Source organism: Myotis myotis, unplaced genomic scaffold, assembly GCF_014108235.1.
Source record: "Myotis myotis isolate mMyoMyo1 unplaced genomic scaffold, mMyoMyo1.p scaffold_m19_p_7, whole genome shotgun sequence".
Lineage (NCBI taxonomy): Eukaryota > Metazoa > Chordata > Mammalia > Chiroptera > Vespertilionidae > Myotis > Myotis myotis.
This window is the reverse complement of record NW_023416379.1, coordinates 92,940,711-92,958,163: the sequence shown is the minus strand read 5'-3', so window position 1 is coordinate 92,958,163 and position 17,453 is coordinate 92,940,711. Positions and strand designations below refer to the sequence as shown.

Below are 17,453 nucleotides of genomic sequence, written 5' to 3'. Positions count from 1 at the left end.
ATTTACTAGACCTCAGTATAAATGTAAATTTACTGTAACACATATAGAAAACTTTTCTGTGAAATTGAACTTTTCATGTGTACTTAATTTTAATTACACAAACGTGTCTACATAAGTAAAAAGATAAACTAATTTGTCAATTTTTTAACTACACATTTGGAAAAGCTACTTTATTATATAACAAACAGCCCCTAGCCCAAACTAGTCCATTATATTGAGGTTTTACTGTACAATACACATTAGTTTCAGGTGTACAACAATAATGATCTAATATTTGTACATATTGAAAAATTATTACCATGGTAAGTCTAGTTAACATCCGTCAACATACATAGGTATAGAATTTTTTTCTTGTGATGAGAACTTTTAAGATTTACCCTGTTTGTAACTGTCAAATATACAATATAGTATTGTCACCATGCCATACACTGTATCCCCAAAGCATATCTATATATATAAAAGCCTAAGTGACCACATGACCGGAACAACTGGTCGCTATGACACGCACTGACCACCAGGGGGCAGACACTCAATGCAAGAGCTGCCCCCTGGTGGTCAGTGCGCTCCCACAGTGGGAGCGCTGCTCAGCTGACCAACCCTGTCCTGGCAGCCCACCAGCCCGGCAGCAGCCACTCACTCCCTCAGTAGTCCTGCAGGTCCAATCTCTGGAGAACGGGCCAGGCACTGACAGACCAGTGCTGCCAGCACAATCCTGACAACGCTGCCAGCCTCCTGGAAGTTGGTGGCCGCTTCTCCTCTCTAGATGCTCCACTAAGAAGAAACGATATAAAAGCAGTCGCCAGGTGGCTCCCAACAACCAGTGCAAACATCAGTGGGATGGATCCTGATCCTGGGCCGGCAAGGGCATCCCACCACCCACCACCCACTTAGAGGGCTGATCGCATCTCGGCACCGCCCCTGGGGACCCCACCCATGCATGAATTTGTGCACCAGAACCCTAGTTTGTTTTATAACAGAGTTTGTCCCTTTATCCGTTTTGCCCACACCCAGGCCCTATCCTCTGGTAGTCACCAGTCTGTTCTCTATATCTAGGAGCTTGGTTTTGTTTTATTGTTTGGGGGTTTTTTTTAATACGTTTTTATTGGTTTTTTAGAGAGAAAGGGGAGAGGGAGAAAGGAGAGATAGAAACATCAAAAATAGGCTGCCTCCTCAAGAGCATACAATGGAGTCAAGACAGTCTCTTCAATAAATGGTTCTGGGATATTTGGTCAGATACATGCAAAAAAATGAAACTAGATCACCAACTTACACCATACACAAAAACAAACTCAAAACGGCTAAAGGACTTAAATGTAAGATGGGAAACCATAAAAATCCTACAAGACTCCATAGGCAGCAAAATAGCAGACATATGTCGTAGCAATATCTTTACCGACACAGCTCCTAGGGCAATGGAGACTAAGGAGAAAATAAACAAATGGGACTCCATCAAAATAAAAAGCTTCTGCACAGCAAAAGAAACCATCAACAAAACAACAAGAAACTCCACTGCATGGGAGAACATATTTGCCAATGCTATTTCAGATAAAGGTTTAATCTCCAAAATTTACAGAGAACTCATACAGCTTAACAAAAGGAAGATAAACAATCCAATCAAAAAATGAGCAAAGGACCTAAATAGACACTTTTCAAAAGAGGACATACAGAAGACCGAGAGACATATGAAAACATGCTCAAAGTCACTAATCATCAGAGATGCAAATCAAAACAACAATGAGATACCATCTCACACCTGTCAGAATGGCTATCATCAACAAATCAACAAGTGACAAGTGCTGGGGAGGATGTGAAGAAAAAGGAACACTCATGCACAGCTGGTGGGAATGCAGACTGGTGCAGCCACTTTGGAAGACAGTATGGAGTTTCCTCAAACAGTTAAAAATGGAACTCCCATTTGAACCAGTGATCCAATTTCTAGGACTAATATCCCAAGAAACCAGAAACACCAATCAGAAAGGATATATGCACCCCTATGTTCATAGCAACACAATTTACAATAGCTAGGATTTGCGAACAGCCTAAGTGCCCATCAGCAGATGAGTGGATTAGAAAACTGTGGTACATCTACACATTTCAAGCACTAGACCTCTAGCTTTCCATAATGGCTATGCCAACTCACATTCCCACCAACAGTGCACAAAAGTTCCCTCTTCTCCATATCCTTGCCAATACTTATTTATCCTCTTTTTTATAATAGCCATTCTAACTTGTATGTATGTGGTGATACCTGATTGTGGTTTTGATTTGCATTTCTCTGGTGATTATGGATGTTAAATATACCTACTGGCCATCGGTATGTCTTTGGAAAAATATACAAATCCTCTGCCTGCTTTTAATCATATTGTTCAGTTTCTTGCTATTGAGTTGTAGGAGTTCTTTATATGTTTTGGATATTAACCATTATTGGATATATGATTTTCAAATTTTTTCTCCCACTTTGTTGGTTGCCTTTTCATTTTGTTGATGGTTTTCCTTCACTGGGCAGAAGTTTTTTAGTATAATGTAGTCCTCCTTGTTTAATTTTGGTTTTGTTGCCTTTGCTTTTGGTGTCAAACTCAAAAAATCATCACCAAGACTGATGTCAAGGATCTTGCCCCTATGTTTTCTTCCAGGAATTTAATGGTGTCAAGTCTTACATTCAACTCTTTAGTCCATTTTGAGTTAATTTTGGTGTGAGCTGTTAAATAGTGGTGTACCTGATTCCGGTAGCTGGAGGTGCCACCCTGGAATAGGGGATACTAGAAGTGGAACGGTCCTGGGGGTGGGGATGGTGGGTTCTGTCGGGGACCCGTTCCATCTGTGATGCCTGTGGGATGTTCACTGGGACGGTCAGCAGGCCGGTGGGTGAGGGGGTCTGAGTGCAGGAGCGGGGTGGAGATGGGTAGAGAGAACCAGCAGCAGTGGGGCTGGCTGGCTGCCTCAGTGAGGCTCCCTCTAAGGAGAGCGAGTTTAAAAGTGGATTTTGATCAATGAAATCTTAATTTACAACCAATGTGGCTGGCATGCTTCTCTTTTATACTCAAATTTTAGAATTCTTTTTCCCCAAATCTTTATTGTTGAGAGTATTACAGATGTCACTCTCCCCTCCCACTACATTAACCCCCCTCCACCTGGTTCCCGCCCTACCCCACCCCAAGCCTTCACCATCCTTGTGTCTGTGTCCATAGGTAAGCTCTTTGGTTAATCTCTTCCTGTCCCCCCTCTCCCCTTCCCTCTGAGATTCATCAGTCTGTTCCATGTTTCCATGCCTCTGATTCTATTTTATTCACCAGTTTATTTTGTTCATTAGATTTCTTGTTCATTTATTTTGATTTTTAGAATTCTTTTTTTTTTTAATATATTTTATTGATTTTTTACAGAGAGGAAGGGAGAGAGATAGAGAGTTAGAAACATCGATGAGAGAGAAACATCGATCAGCTGCCTCCTGCACATCTTCTACTGGGGATATGCCCGCAACACAGGTACATGCCCTTGACCGGAATCGAACCTGGGACCTTTCAGTCCGCAGGCTGACGCTCTATCCACTGAGCCAAACCGGTTTCGGCTTGATTTTTAGAATTCTTAAATGTGTATATTTTTAACCCACTTCATAAAAACCAACATAGTTATCTACTTTGAAGAATTTGTCTCTTTCTTCTTGGCTGCCTGCATTCACTCTTTCCCTGTGCCCTTGCAGCTTTAGGAGCGTTGTAACTCATATGTGCAACTGTCCATTTCCTCAGATTTGTGACCCAGGAGGAACCCTGACCTCAGCTGTGGCTCTCGGTGCTGGCAGAAGCCAACTTCATGTCTGAGTGCACGAGCAGCAGATTGCCATGGAGAGCTTGGGGCTGCAGACAGTCACCCTCAGTGACGGGACAACGGCCTACGTCCAGCAAGCGGTCAAAGGTGAGTGTTTCCAGAGGCTCAGAACCCCCTTGTCCCCCAGCTTCCGGAGAGGAGGGTCCCCGTCCACAGGCTCCCCCGCCTCCCAGCCGCTTGCCACATTGCTCTGCGTGAGCATCTCTTGAGGTAACTCTTTAAAATCAAACGCCATCTAGGCGGCGAGAAAACCAGGCCAGACCAGCGTAGGCGCCAAGACCTCTGAAAGCAGAATTCCTTAACTACTTCTGGAACAGATGAACACAGTGCTGGTTTTGACTTCCTGCTTTTCAATACCCCTGTCCAGTTACTCAGACTTCCCAGCAAGTTTAAGCGCTCAAACTATCTACTGAGCATCTACCATGCACAAGATACTCTTCTAGGTCCAGAGAGGGACACCCAAGAATAGAGCTCATGCCTTCAGCCCCACCAGGGTCGCCAGAAATAAAAATACATACCACACTGTTAAAGCTGCATTTCAGAAACAATAAATAATTGTGTAGTATAAGTCTGTCCCAAATACTACATGGGATAGACATGTATAAGCATGGAACTAAATGCTAAAAATACTAAAATAAAAACACTAACTACTAAAAAAATTCACTGTATATCTGAAATTGAGATTCTCTAGGATCAAGGTGAGGGTGGCTTCAGAACAGAGTGCAGTTGAAGGGCCAGGCCTCTGGGCCAGGGACACTTCCCTCACCGCAGGCTCCTTCCAGCCTCAGACATGCCAGATGGCATCACGTCCCCTCGGGCAGCGCCAGCAAACACTGTCTCATTCCTCGTCTTCATCTTGCCTTTTCTGGGTCTGAGCGCTGCCGTCCTCACAACGGCATTGTCACCGCAACATCGCCCTCCCTCACTTCAACACGTCCACCGCAACATCGCCCTCCCTCACTTCAACACGTCGTCAAAATGTATCTCGGTTCCCAAATTTACAGATAATTTGTTTGTTGATTTCATTTCAATGGTCTGCTTCCTGATGATGACAAAGAGACCCCTAATCTCATCGGTATGCTAATGTATGGGAGCCTTCTGGAAAGGTTTCTTATCAAGACCTAGAGGATGTGTGGGGCTGGCTTAGTTTTCTTGAACATGGAACTTCTCTAGAATCCCGAAACCCTGTGTTTGCAGACTTCCCATCGCAGTTGTTGCCCACTACTGCAGTCCGGTGGTGGAAGAACTTAGGAACTGTGTAGGCTGGGCATGTTTACTCCACGGACCCAGTTATCGCCCGTGCCTCAGTCTGCACCAATTTTTAATGGTAGAATGAATAAGTAAAAGCAAGAGGCGGTATTTGGCCTGAGAAAGCCACACTCTTTTCTTATCTCTTTCCTTCTTGTATCTGGGTCTCTGCCTCCCCCACGTCCTGTTTATGTCTTTCTCTCATCACTCTTCCTGGCTCTGTTCTCTGCCTCCTGCAAGGTGCTGCAGTGTGTACTTGCACGTATGCACACGCTCACACACAGCAGATTGCACACTGCGGACGGGAGAGCTGGCCTCCCGCACGCAGAACCGCACTGTCTCGGAAGGCACCTCTCTGGTGAGCTCCTCTGAAGCCCCTGACGGGGCACGTTCATCTCTGTCAGCAGGCAGCTGTGCCTGGGCCCCGGCATGTGCAGGAAGCCCTAATGTTATGAAACTAGGGTCAGCATAAAGCATGTCATTCAAACCCGACTCCTCTGAGAGTGGAATAGCGTGCTGTGAGTACACGCACTGGACTGCCCGACGCCAGGATAGTGCAGCCGCTCTGTGATGGGCCGGGAGGCCCGCCAGCCAGCTCTTCTCCCCGCTCCCCATCGTAGCCTCTGGTTGTTACAGGAAATTCTAGGTTAAAGTTTTTCTCAGCCGCCCTAGCTGGTTTGGCCCTGTATATAGAGCGTCAGCCTGTGGACTGAAGGGTCCTGGGTTAGATTCTGGTCAAGGACGTATGTCTGGATTGCAGGCTTGATCCCCAGTAGGGGGTGTGCAGGAGGCAGCCAATCAGTGTTACTCTCTCATCACTGATGTTTCTAACCCTCTCTCCCTCTCCCTTCCTCTCTGAAATCAATAAAAATATATTTTTTAAAAAGTTTTTCTCAGCCATTATTACACATTTCAAAATATATTTTAAATTAAAATGTGAATGGCATAGGTTAAATGTACATTAGTAAAATATATGCAGTGTGTTCAATATAGATTTACTTTAAGATCAAGGATGATATAGAAATATAGAAATGTAAATAAAATATTGATAGCTGTACATTAAAAAGAAAATTTGTTTCTTAAATAACTCTTCCCAACATTTTGTTTTCTGCCTTGAAGCGGTGCCCAGTTCATAGCAGAATCTCTGCTGATGCTTTCAGAGCCCAGCACTGGCGTCGGGCCAAGACAGATGCAGGGGCCGCTGCTCACGGGAAGGGGTGGGCGGGGCTTCCCTCTCCCCTCTCCTGTTGCCTTCGTCTCCACTCCACCTGCCTTCGGCTGGGTGGTAGAGCTGTTAACCACTGACCCAAGAGGACTCAGTTTGGGGACAAGTTTGGGAATTCCTCGGAGGAGGAGACATCAGCAGGGAGCTGGGCCAAAAGGATTGCCTGTCCCACACAAGAGCTCAGCTTCCTGAACCCGAAACTTGTACGGAAAGGAATGAACAACCCAGTTGTCATTAGTGCTTCAATCTCCTTTTTCTCTTCCCCTCCCCATTCCCTCCGTCAGACTCACTGGTCACAAAACTCCTAAGAATCTTTTGCTCTTAGAAGGGCTTCTCAGTAAGAATCTGAGATAAAGGAAAGATAGTATCATAGGCACTCTGTGGTCTTATTAATTTTTAGAGGGCTATTTTGTTGCTTTAGGTGAGTCGGTTTTTTATCAGACAAGTGAAGATGGCAGAGGTCAGTGAAGGAGACAGTGTCCATTGGCAGTGGAGCGAGACTGGTGGGCATGTGGGAGCACAATAGTCACATTCACTTGGCTCCCGACTGCTTTCCTTTCTGCTTCTTCTAATGTACAGATGGGGCTGATTGTAAAAAACAAAACAAAACAAAAAAAGAAAAACGAAGGTTATTGAGAGCGGGCCACATCCCAGGGACTGTTCTGAGTGTTTTATATTCATTAACTCATTTAACCCTGATAGCAGCCCAATGGAGACAATTTTTAATCATTTGAAGAAGAAGCTGAAGCACAGAGAGGTTAAATAAGCTGCACACAGCTAGTAAGAGGCAGAGCTGAAAGGCCGTCCCAGGAGGCCTGGGCTGGTTCCAGAGCCCATTGCTTCTAACTGTAAGCCACACTGCCTATCAGAGGGGCTGGGCCTTGGCACACTGGCACAGGGAGATGGGGGATGTATTTTGATTTGGTTATTTTGAGCCATATCTGACTTTTGACCCATTGGGTCCTTTCTAGGTTTCAGGGCATCCTTTGTTCTTCAGTTAGTTCAGTCTCAGCAACTGCTCTGTTAGGTTGGAAGCCCCGCTTTGCTGGGCATGTATAGAATAATAGGTGCAATGGCTCCCCCTGTGGGGATCTGTGGGGTCCCTCATGGATCAGGCCTTGGGAGCAGGGAGCGAGGTAACCTGGAAAATGTCACCTGTATCTCAGGCCTCCGCTAAAAACAGGCAGGTGTTTTCAGCCCTTTTCTGCGCCTGGCCCACTTCTCTCCATTTCCATCTCCATAGGAGAGAAGCTGCTCGAAGGACAAGTGATCCAGCTCGAGGACGGAACCACCGCCTACATCCACCAAGTGACAGTGCAGAAAGGTGAGGAGGGCAGGCAGCCCCCATCAAGGAGCCCTGCCTGGCACCAAGCTCCAGAGAAAGGCGGGCACTGCTCTCGTTACAGAACCTCTGTCCTTTGAGGATGGACAGCCTGTGCAGCTGGAGGACGGCAGCGTGGCCTACATACACCGCACACCCAAAGGTGGGGTCACAGGCATCATGACTGCGGGAGGAAGGGAGACGAGCTGGCGGCGGCGGGCGCATGGAGTGGCATGCCCTGGGAGTTGGGGCATAGTCATGGGAGCGTGGCCCCCAGCTCCCCTGGATTAGCAATCTCAACTGCCTTCTCTTGTGCGCACCCAGGAGGCTGGGCCTTGGGGGTCAATAGCATGAGCCTCGATGGCGGCTGTGGTTCTAGCACAACACAAATCTTAGGGCTTTAAATAGGACCGAAGAATGTCATCCAAGACCAGGAGCAAAAAACTTATATTTAAGAATAAAGCTTGTGCCCTGGCCAGTGAGATTAGTGGTTAGAGCAGCCGTGGGCAAACTACGGCCCGTGGGCTGGATCCTGCCCGTTTGAAATGAATAAAACTAAAAAAAAAAAAGACCGTACCCTTTTATGTAATGATGTTTACTTTGAATTTATATTAGTTCACACAAACACTCCATCCATGCTTTTGTTCCGGCCCTCCGGTCCAGTTTAAGAACCCATTGTGGCCCTCGAGTCAAAAAGTTTGCCCACCCCTGGATTAGAGCATCGGACTGCACACCGAAGGGTCATGGGTTCAATTCCCGGTCAAGGGCACATACCTGGGTTTCTCTCTCTCTCCCCCTCCCTCCTTCCCTTCCACTCTCTCTGAAAAGCAAAGGAAAAAATACCCTTAGATGAGGATTAATAAGAAACAAATAAACCAAAAAAAAACTAAATCTCCTAAGGTACTGAAGAATAACAATTTATTCCTTCCGCAAGTAGTTTCCTGAGTGACTACTTGTGTGTGCCTGGATTGCTACGTGTGGAATATACAAGCGAGTACAAAGTCTGACGGTCCCAGCTTCCCTGGGGTCCAGTGAGGGAAACAGAAGGGTTGTAAATAGTCACTGAGGAGCTGGTCATCACAAGCAGAGTCCAGGCTCAGGGAGGGTCTCTGGGGAAGTGACACTGGGCTGAGGGCTGAAGAATGAAGTGGACTCGGCTAGGGAAGAAAAGGTGGCAGGGACAGAGGAACACCCTTCATTGGCCCAGAGATGGGGAGAAGGAATGGTCCGTTTCAGCAACTGCTAGAAGTTAGAGTACTGGGGGTGAGGGCAGAATCGGTAAGATGAGGAGATGACGCCAAACAGAGGCAGGGCCAGAGCCTGGGGCGTCAGGAGAAGGGTTTTGGCCTTTCTCCTGAGACCAGTGGGAAGCAGCTGAACTGTTTGGGTCCACATGATCACCTTTGTGTCCTGCAAAGATCCCCCAGACGCCATCTGCCTGGAGGGAAGAGAGGGGGGAGTGACCACCGGGTAGGAGGTTCTGGTGGTCATGTAGGTGGAGATGGTGGTCCCCTCGGGTTCTCCAGGAGCTTGTGAGTTCCCAGCGAGAGCTCGATGGAGGCCTCGTCCTGAGGAGAGGCAGTCCCAGGAGACAGGCCGGGAGACACGATGCCGAGACCCTCCTGGGCCCAGTGCCTCTCCTAAGCGCCTGTCCCCACAGAGGGCTACGACCCCAGCTCCCTGGAGGCCGTCCAGCTGGAGGACGGCTCCACTGCCTACATTCACCACCCAGCGGCTGTGCCGGCGGACAGCACCATCCTGGCCGTGCAGACGGAGGTGGGCTTGGAGGACCTGGCTGCCGAGGACGACGAGGGCTTCAGCGCGGACACGGTGGTGGCCCTGGAGCAGTACGCCAGCAAGGTGAGCTCGCAGAGCCTCACCGCCCACAGCTCTCTTGGCCCTGCCAAGACTGCCACCTCTTTAGAAAACAAGACCGCCCGTGCTTGGGCCTGGCCTGGGCTACTCCCTCAGCCCCTGTACCCCCGCCCCCGGCTCATCGTTCACATCCTCATCCAGGGCGTGCGTCCAGCCTGGCCGGCCCTGCCGACAGCTGTTTCCGCTCACCCTTGTCTGCGCTGCCTCTGCGGGGGAGGCAGCCGTGAGCAGCAGTGACATCCGTAGTCCTGGCTTCACTTTGGCTGCCCAGAAGCCCTTGCCAGTGACTTTTATTAGTTTTCCCCGTCCACTGAGGTCAGATGTTCTTGTGTGTATTTCTTCTCTGTGACTCATTTAGTCATTTGGGGAAATAACCTCAGGAGGCAGTTATGGGGCAGATGTGACAGAGCAGCTGGGATTCTTGGAACACGAGGCCCACACGGTAGCTCAGCTGCAAAGGAAAAGGATCCCGGCTCTCCAGACGTCCGTCAGCCCCAGCGGTCTGTGCTGGAGCCGTGGTCCTGCCCGCAGGGAGGCGGGCACAGAGACCTGTGAGCTCCCCTAGCCCGGTGCTCCCTGCAGCGTGAGCTACGGAGCCGGTAGATGTGGAGGGGCTCCCTGGAGCACGAGCTTTACCCGGAGATGGGGTTGTTTTTAGGGTGAAACTAGTGCGGCTGTGTCACAGAGAGGAGAAAACCCTATGTCTTTCCACAATGGAGCACAAAGCTTTACAGCGGCCACCGGGCTATGCCCACTACCCCCCCCCCCCCCCCCCCCGTTCCTGGAGTGTATTTTAGGAGCCAATTTGAGAGTTGATGCTATTGGAGACAACTGGGCTTTAAGTCACGAGTCCTGAGGTTTGTGCTGGCTCCGCCTCTACCCTGTCGGACCGTGGGTAGTCACTCTCCTCCCAGGCCTCAGCTTGCTCCTCTCTGATTTGCTGAGATGGGACCAGATGACCTCAGAGGTCACTTCCAGCCTGAAGTTCCTTGATTCCCTCTATCGCCCCGAGAGCTACTGAGACATGGGAGTGAAATTGCAGAGCTGAGTGGGTTAGCTCGCTGGGCAGGCCTGGCCACCTGTGACCCTCCCCGCCAACCACCAGCTTCTGAATTGTCCATGAAACTTTGTCAGCCCCCTGACCCTTGACCTGGAGCTGACTAGACAGACCTTGCCATGAATTTGGCCTCACCTCTTGACTCCCCACCCACATGACTTCCGGAGTTCTGTTTCGGGAGCTCCTGGAAGGCCAGTGTCCCAGAACAAAGACTAGGGGCAGTCTCAGCAGGACCCTCCCCAGGAGAGAGCAGTGAGCTCCCTGAAATGAGAGGCCGGTGGGAATAGGTGGCTCTGGGACTGCTCCCAGGAGAGATGAAAGGGGGGGCTAGCCAGTTAGCTGGCGCGGTGGTTGGAGCTGCTGCTGGGAACACCTGCGGGTCCCTCCCTGTGCTGCAGTGTGCCGGGGGGGGGGGCCCTCCCTGCTGAACCCCGGTGGGCCCATCCCCACAGCAGCCCCCTGAGCACAGGTGTCCCACAGGGAGCACGGGCTCCTCTCATCAGAGGAGAGCGGGTGCAGAGTGGCGGCCTCCTAGCTGTGTGTGGTCAGAAGGGGGTCACTGGCTCCCAGCTTAGCTCGAGTGTGGCCGTGCAGACCACCCTCCCCACCTTACCGAGCCGGCGCGGGCGCTGTTTCTCCCATGGCTGTCACAGCCTGTGACACGCGTCCTCCCTCTGCCCATTAGAGATGGTGGTGACCCGGCACCAGCCTGGTTCTCCACAGTGTCTGTTCCCTCTGCCAGGGCCTGTCACCCAGGTTGCCCTTTCCCCCTGGCAGTTTCCCCTGCTTATTGGGTCTTAAGCTGCCCCAGGTGGGCCCTGTGTCCCACCCCTTTCCTCCTTTCATTGAGGAGAATACATATGGGGACCCCACGATTTTTCCTCAGGTTCTGCAGGACAGCCAGGCACCCCATAATGGCAAAGGGCAGCAGGTTGGGGACAGAGCATTCCGCTGTGGCTACAAGGGCTGTGGGCGTCTGTACACCACTGCTCATCACTTGAAGGTAAGGTTGCCACAGACAGCTTTCAGCCTTTCCATCTCCCCACCAGCCTGCAGTTCTGCCTGCCCGCTTTGACTGGGCGTCCCTGCCCTCAAGTTGCTCATTGCCTACTGGAGGGAGAGATGGGTATACAGAAATGTCCTCACGGGGGCTGTGACCATGAAGAGTGCAGGAAGAAAGAGAATCAGGGAAGGCTTCCTGGAGCAGGTAGCCTCTCAGTTGAAAAGGAAGCAAAATAAAGGAGGTGACTGACCTCTGGGCTGATACTCTGGGCCCTAAAAAGCATTGACAAGCCCGTTCATATCCTTGTCCCTCTGAATTGTGTGATTGCTTGTCCTGACAGGTGCATGAAAGAGCTCATACAGGGGACCGCCCATACAGATGTGACTTCCCCAGCTGCGGAAAGGCCTTCGCCACAGGTAATCTACTGATGGAGGCTGAAGGTGGGCTGCTTCTAGTTGGAGGCAGAGGTTCTAGATCAGCTTTGGGGACTCCCCCTGGGGACCCTGGCACCAGGCTCCTTCCTGGAGAGACTGCTCTCAGAGCCCCCTGACTCGCAGGGCGCTGACTCTGGAGGAAGCCCTGTTTCAGAAGCAAGTGGCACATGGTTTACTTTAAGCAGAAGGAGACTGGAGGGGGGTGGTCGGCAGAGACCCTGCCTTTTGTGTCAGCTCGGACACCGAACACGGTGGGGTGTTGGGTTGGCCACTGCATCTCTGGGCTTCATTTTCCTCTGAATCAAGAGCCTTAGCCCAGGGTTCCCTAGGTTCCCTCTCACTCAGGTGTCCCACGGGACACTCATGTTCTGGAATGGACCTGCCCCCTGGAGAGGGCAGGAGGGCAGAGTGGGCTTCCCAGCTCTTCTCGCCTTCCCAGGCAGGGGTGGTATAGAGGCAGATGCAGGCTTCGTGGGCCAGAGGAGGCCTGGAGCCTCCCAGACACACCTGAGGCGGAGAGCCGCGAGCTGGGAAGTGAGGCGGGGGAGGATGAGGCCCCACGGAGTGTCCTTCTCACCCTCCCTCCCACTTGGCGGCAGGCTACGGGCTGAAGAGCCACGTGCGCACCCACACTGGTGAGAAGCCATACAAGTGCCCAGAGGAGCTGTGCAGCAAGGCCTTCAAGACCTCGGGAGACCTGCAGAAGCACGTCCGCACCCACACTGGTAGGCGGTCTGGAGCCTGGTGCTGTCCTGGCCACTGCCCCAGCGTGCCCCCTTCCTGACCACACCCCGCCCTCCACCCTCCACAGGTGAACGCCCGTTCCGGTGCCCCTTCGAGGGCTGTGGCCGCTCCTTCACCACATCCAATATCCGCAAGGTACACGTGCGCACCCACACGGGCGAGCGGCCCTACACCTGCCCCGAGCCCCACTGTGGCCGAGGCTTCACGAGCGCCACCAACTACAAGAACCACGTGCGCATCCACACAGGTGGGCCAGCTAGCATGCAGGACGCCCTCCGAGGCCCCGCCCTTCACTGTAGGTTCTGGCCGGTCAGGCTGGTCTGTGGGCGGGGCGAGGGGGTTCTGCGGTTCCGGCCATGCCCTTGGAACCACCGTTTCACTTGCACTGTGCAATCTGACAGGTATTGCCTGCCCTCCCAGCTCCCTGCCACCTCTCTCCACTCTGAATTCTCCCTCTCCAGCTGAGCACCCAGCAGCAGGCCAGGCTCAGGCATGAGGGGGACACGGCAGAGGGAAATGTCCCCTTCGGCTCCTCGCCTCACCCGCTGTCCTATGACTCTGGTGTATCCTCGCCCTCCCCAGTGTTAGGTTCCTCGTCCAGCCTTCGGTCCCCTCACTCTGCATTGCCCCTGACACAACAGTCACCCTCTCCATTCTCTGCCTCTTCTCTTCACAACCTCAGCCTCACAGACCCCAGTGCTCCCCTCCAGCCCCTTCCTTAGCCCCAGCTTTGCCCAGCCCCCCATTTTCTCTCCATCTGTCCCCAGCAGCCCCACACTCATGTCCCCTCTATTCCACTGGCCATCTTCCCCAAGCCTGTCCACTTAGAGTTCCAGGTCTTAGTCCCTCCCCCTCCCTCTGGCACTCTCTTCACCAACCCTACCCCCCACCCTGTCCCCTTAGATTTCCCCTTGCCAGCCCCAGTTCCCACCCCCCTCACAGCCCAGTGTCCCCAGGGGAGAAGCCATACGTTTGCACGGTGCCAGGCTGTGGGAAGCGCTTCACCGAGTACTCGAGCCTGTATAAGCACCACGTGGTGCACACACACTGCAAGCCCTACACCTGCAGCACCTGCGGCAAGACCTACCGGCAGACCTCCACCCTGGCCATGCACAAGCGCAGCGCCCATGGCGAGCTGGAGGCCACCGAGGAGAGCGAGCAGGCCCTCTATGAGCAGCAGCAGCTCGAGGGTGAGGGGCATGGGCCGGAGGTGAGAGTGGGGACAAGCCAGGCCTCCCCTTGGCCATCCGGTGGCAGGTGTCAGCCTGGGCTCTCCTCTCCCAGCCGCCTCTGCAGCCGAGGAGAGCCCACCACCCAAACGACCTCGCATTGCTTACCTTTCGGAGGTGAAAGAAGAGGGTGATGACATCCCAGCCCAAGTGGCTATGGTGACTGAGGAGAACGGGGCCCCCCAGGTGGCTTTGATCACTCAGGATGGTGCCCAGCAGGTACCGGCCTGGGGGTGGGGGTAGGGATGGGGGGGCACTCTGGCTAGTACCTTCTCCCTCTCTTTCTGGGGAGCCTGGAAGTTCTGACAGCCCCACCTCCACCCAGTTCCTCTCTCTAGCCTCTGGCTGTCAGTGAGCTGAGGCTGAGTCTTGTAACAGCCTCTCCTCATGCTTCCAGGGATCTCTGGGGCTTCGGGAGCACAGTTAGTTGCCCTCCTTACTTGGAGGCTCACAGGTCCTGACCACTTGAATGAGGCACTTGGATGTCCTTCTCAAGAGAGGCATGCTGTGCAGAGGCCAGAGCACGGGGTGGCGATTCTAGCCAGCAGTAACCCTGACCTTGTCAGCACCCTCACTGTCAAGTGCACTGTGCCTTCGGGAGTTGGCATAGGATGAATTAGGTGGAGACCCTGAGTTGCATGGAACAGAACCCTGCAACAAAGTGGTGGTAATGGAAGTGGTCAGCAGAGGGTCCAGTGTAGCCTCTGTACAGCCCAGGACCTGTTTCATTGCTTGTCCCTGACCACCTGTGCCGTGCAGCCCATCTCCTAGGTTACCGACAAGTTAACCTTGTTCGGGGGGAGGGAAACATCCTCCCAGGGCTTCCAGAAAGCCCACCACTGCGCTCCCCGTTCACCCTCCTCCTTCCTGTTGGCAGGTCAGCCTGTCCCCGGAAGACCTGCAGGCCCTGGGAAGTGCCATCAGCATGGTGACCCAGCACAGCAGCACCACCCTCACCATCCCCCGTCCCGACGATACCCTTGCCGCATCGGGCACACATACGGTCACCATGGTCCGCGCCGATGGCTCCCAGACACAGCCCGTATGACCAGGCAGCTTGCTTGGGGCTTCTTGTTCTCCTGTCCTTCCTTTCCGTTGGGTGGACATTTAAGTGCAGGCTAAACTAGTCAAGCTTTCTTATGGGGACCCAGATTCCCCTACAAAAAGAGCATTCCCATCAGCCATTCCCTGTGGAGAAGCTGTTTGAAATCTCAATCTATCCCTTATCTGTTTGCTACCACAGGCAAGTCATTTTTTATGCCTTTTTGTCCATTTCAAATGAGGGAGTTAAATGATCTCTGGGGCCTTTTACAGCTCTGTCCTATGACTCAAAATCCCTAAATTAATTTAGAGAAAAACACAGCATCAGTGAGCTCTGAACCCCAATTAATCTGATCCAAATGGTTTGATCTGTTCTCTTCAGGGTTTTCCCAGCCTTCTTATTGGAGGGATTTGTTTGGATTGGGGGGAGGGAGAGTAATGTAAGTGAGTTGGAAAACCTCTTTCATCTGTATTTCAGGTCACAATCATTACCTCTGGGGCTGTGGTGGCGGATGACTCAAGTGTAGCACCCCTTCATCATCAACAGGTGGCGCTGTTGGCCACAGCCAACGGAACGCACATTGCTGTGCAGGTGGGTAGAGGTCTGGGAGAGGAGTTAGATGGAGATCTTGAGAAGGGCATTTGGCTCAAAAGCGGCTCACTTCAGAGGGAAGATCCCTTTCTTCCTACATCCACATGCCTGTCTCGGCCCTTTCTTGACTGAGGCAGAGTGGAGCAGCCCCTTCCAGCCTTCACAGTAACTTCAGTGGCAGTCTGCCTGGTGGTCTAAACCCTTCGTCTCTTCCTAGCTTTATTTCTTCACCAGGAAAAGAAGGAGGCTCTCCAGCCAGTGGTTCCCTTCTGTGAACAAGCCCGCCTCTCTGACCCTGGACCATTCTGTGGCTCCCTGGCCATACCTAGCCTAGCAGGACTCTTCATCAGTGCACCTCCTGTTAATGGGGCTCCACTAAGTGTCCAGTGTGGCACTGGGTGGATGGAGGGAATTCGGAAAGTAGGCCGCATACCACCACCCCTCGAACCTAGAAGAGGGCCTCACTCTCTCCTCTCTCCACAGCTGGAGGAGCAGCAGACCTTGGAGGAGGCCATCAGCGTGGCCACTGCTGCCATGCAGCAAGGGGCCGTGACCTTGGAGGCCACAGAGACAGGGAGCGGCTGCTGAGTCCTGGAGGGCTGGGTCCCGCACATGGAGGAGGCACCGTGCGCATAGCCATCCTCGCCTCCACAGGCGCAGGCTGAGGCTGACACGTGGAGGTGGCCACGTAGTCTCCAGGGTGAGAAGACAGCAGGGAAATGGCCTAACTGAAGGGGATGGGAGCCCTGCCCAAGAGGAGGGCCGGACAGCCGGAATCAGGGGAGTGTGTCATCCTCAGGAGCTAAGGACAAGCGTGGTCACCAGGCTGCACCGGGGCGTCCTCCCCTCAAAATCAGCTGGGCACCCACTGTCCTCTCCAGAGAATACCCTTCCTGCCCTCCCACTCCCCTTCTCAGGTGGCAATTGGGGCTTCTGTGGGGATTGGTCATCCACTCGGACTGGTCGCTGTCCACCAGGAGAGAGGCAGACAGGTCTTCAGCCCAGTAGGAACAGAACAGTCCCAGCCCCGCCCCTCCCAGCAATAACCACCTCCCCAGAGGCCAGCGAGATGCCGGGTCACCTGGCAGCGGGGTACCTCCTGCCGCCACAGTCAGAACTGCTCAGGGGCCTGTGGCTGGAGAAAAGGTGCCCGACTGCCCCCACCCCCATCTGCCCCTCAACCTCTGTGGTAGAGGCAAGGAACAGCCTATACATACTGGGGATTGGGTTTAATTTTCTAAATTGCATTTTGATAATTTTTTCCTGCTGTGAGCAGTGGTGGCAAACGGGTGAATGAGTATTTAATAAAGTTTCAAGTTTCCACCTGGGTCCCTCCATTTCTTTCAGCTTTGAGCCCTGTTGACCGGGCCGGTCAAATCAGGCACTTAGCTCTGTATCCCTGGCACAAACGCCATGGAGCCTTGGTGCTGGACTGGTGGGACTGCCCTCCCAGGGGCACAGGTGGGAGGCAGCCCTGAGGAGCTGCCAGTGGCTTCCTGCCCACAGCCGATCAAGTGGGCTTCACGGTGGTCAAGCAGGACCAGTGCGACCACTGCTTCTAGGCTCTGGTGGGATCTCTGACCTTGTGTTACATAGTCAGAGCCCGTCCAGACCCAGTCAGCTGCTCCAAGTGGACAAAGCCCCACATCGGAGGGGGCAGGGGCACCTTTGCTCAGGTTACTGAGGGTCCCTGGTGCTGAAGTCCTGGCTCTGGTACCTAGCTCTGAGGGTGCCCGCCTCGGTGTCTGGAGCCATGTCATGGAATTCCAAAACCACAGTCAGACCCCACCAAAAAATGGTAGGACCAGACCAGCCCTGACAGGAGGGAAGGGCTGCGGGAGAAGGGATTTGATGGAAAGAAT

General features: G+C 52.7%; 1 protein-coding gene across 1 annotated transcript in view; it reads left to right on the top strand.

Annotated features, from left to right (window-relative positions):
• ZNF76 (zinc finger protein 76) overlaps positions 1–16,914 on the top strand; it is a 37,863-nt gene extending 20,949 nt beyond the window's left edge. The window contains exons 2-14 of the mRNA XM_036317619.1: positions 3,744–3,909; positions 7,539–7,619; positions 7,702–7,779; positions 9,277–9,476; positions 11,435–11,551; positions 11,892–11,967; positions 12,585–12,710; positions 12,797–12,976; positions 13,686–13,919; positions 14,014–14,177; positions 14,836–15,000; positions 15,478–15,591; positions 16,075–16,914. Coding sequence (XP_036173512.1) covers positions 3,837–3,909; positions 7,539–7,619; positions 7,702–7,779; positions 9,277–9,476; positions 11,435–11,551; positions 11,892–11,967; positions 12,585–12,710; positions 12,797–12,976; positions 13,686–13,919; positions 14,014–14,177; positions 14,836–15,000; positions 15,478–15,591; positions 16,075–16,179 — 1,713 coding nt within the window. The 5' untranslated portion in view covers positions 3,744–3,836 and the 3' untranslated portion in view covers positions 16,180–16,914. The remainder of the gene's footprint in view (positions 1–3,743; positions 3,910–7,538; positions 7,620–7,701; positions 7,780–9,276; positions 9,477–11,434; positions 11,552–11,891; positions 11,968–12,584; positions 12,711–12,796; positions 12,977–13,685; positions 13,920–14,013; positions 14,178–14,835; positions 15,001–15,477; positions 15,592–16,074) is intronic.
• Positions 16,915–17,453: the final 539 nt, after the last annotated feature.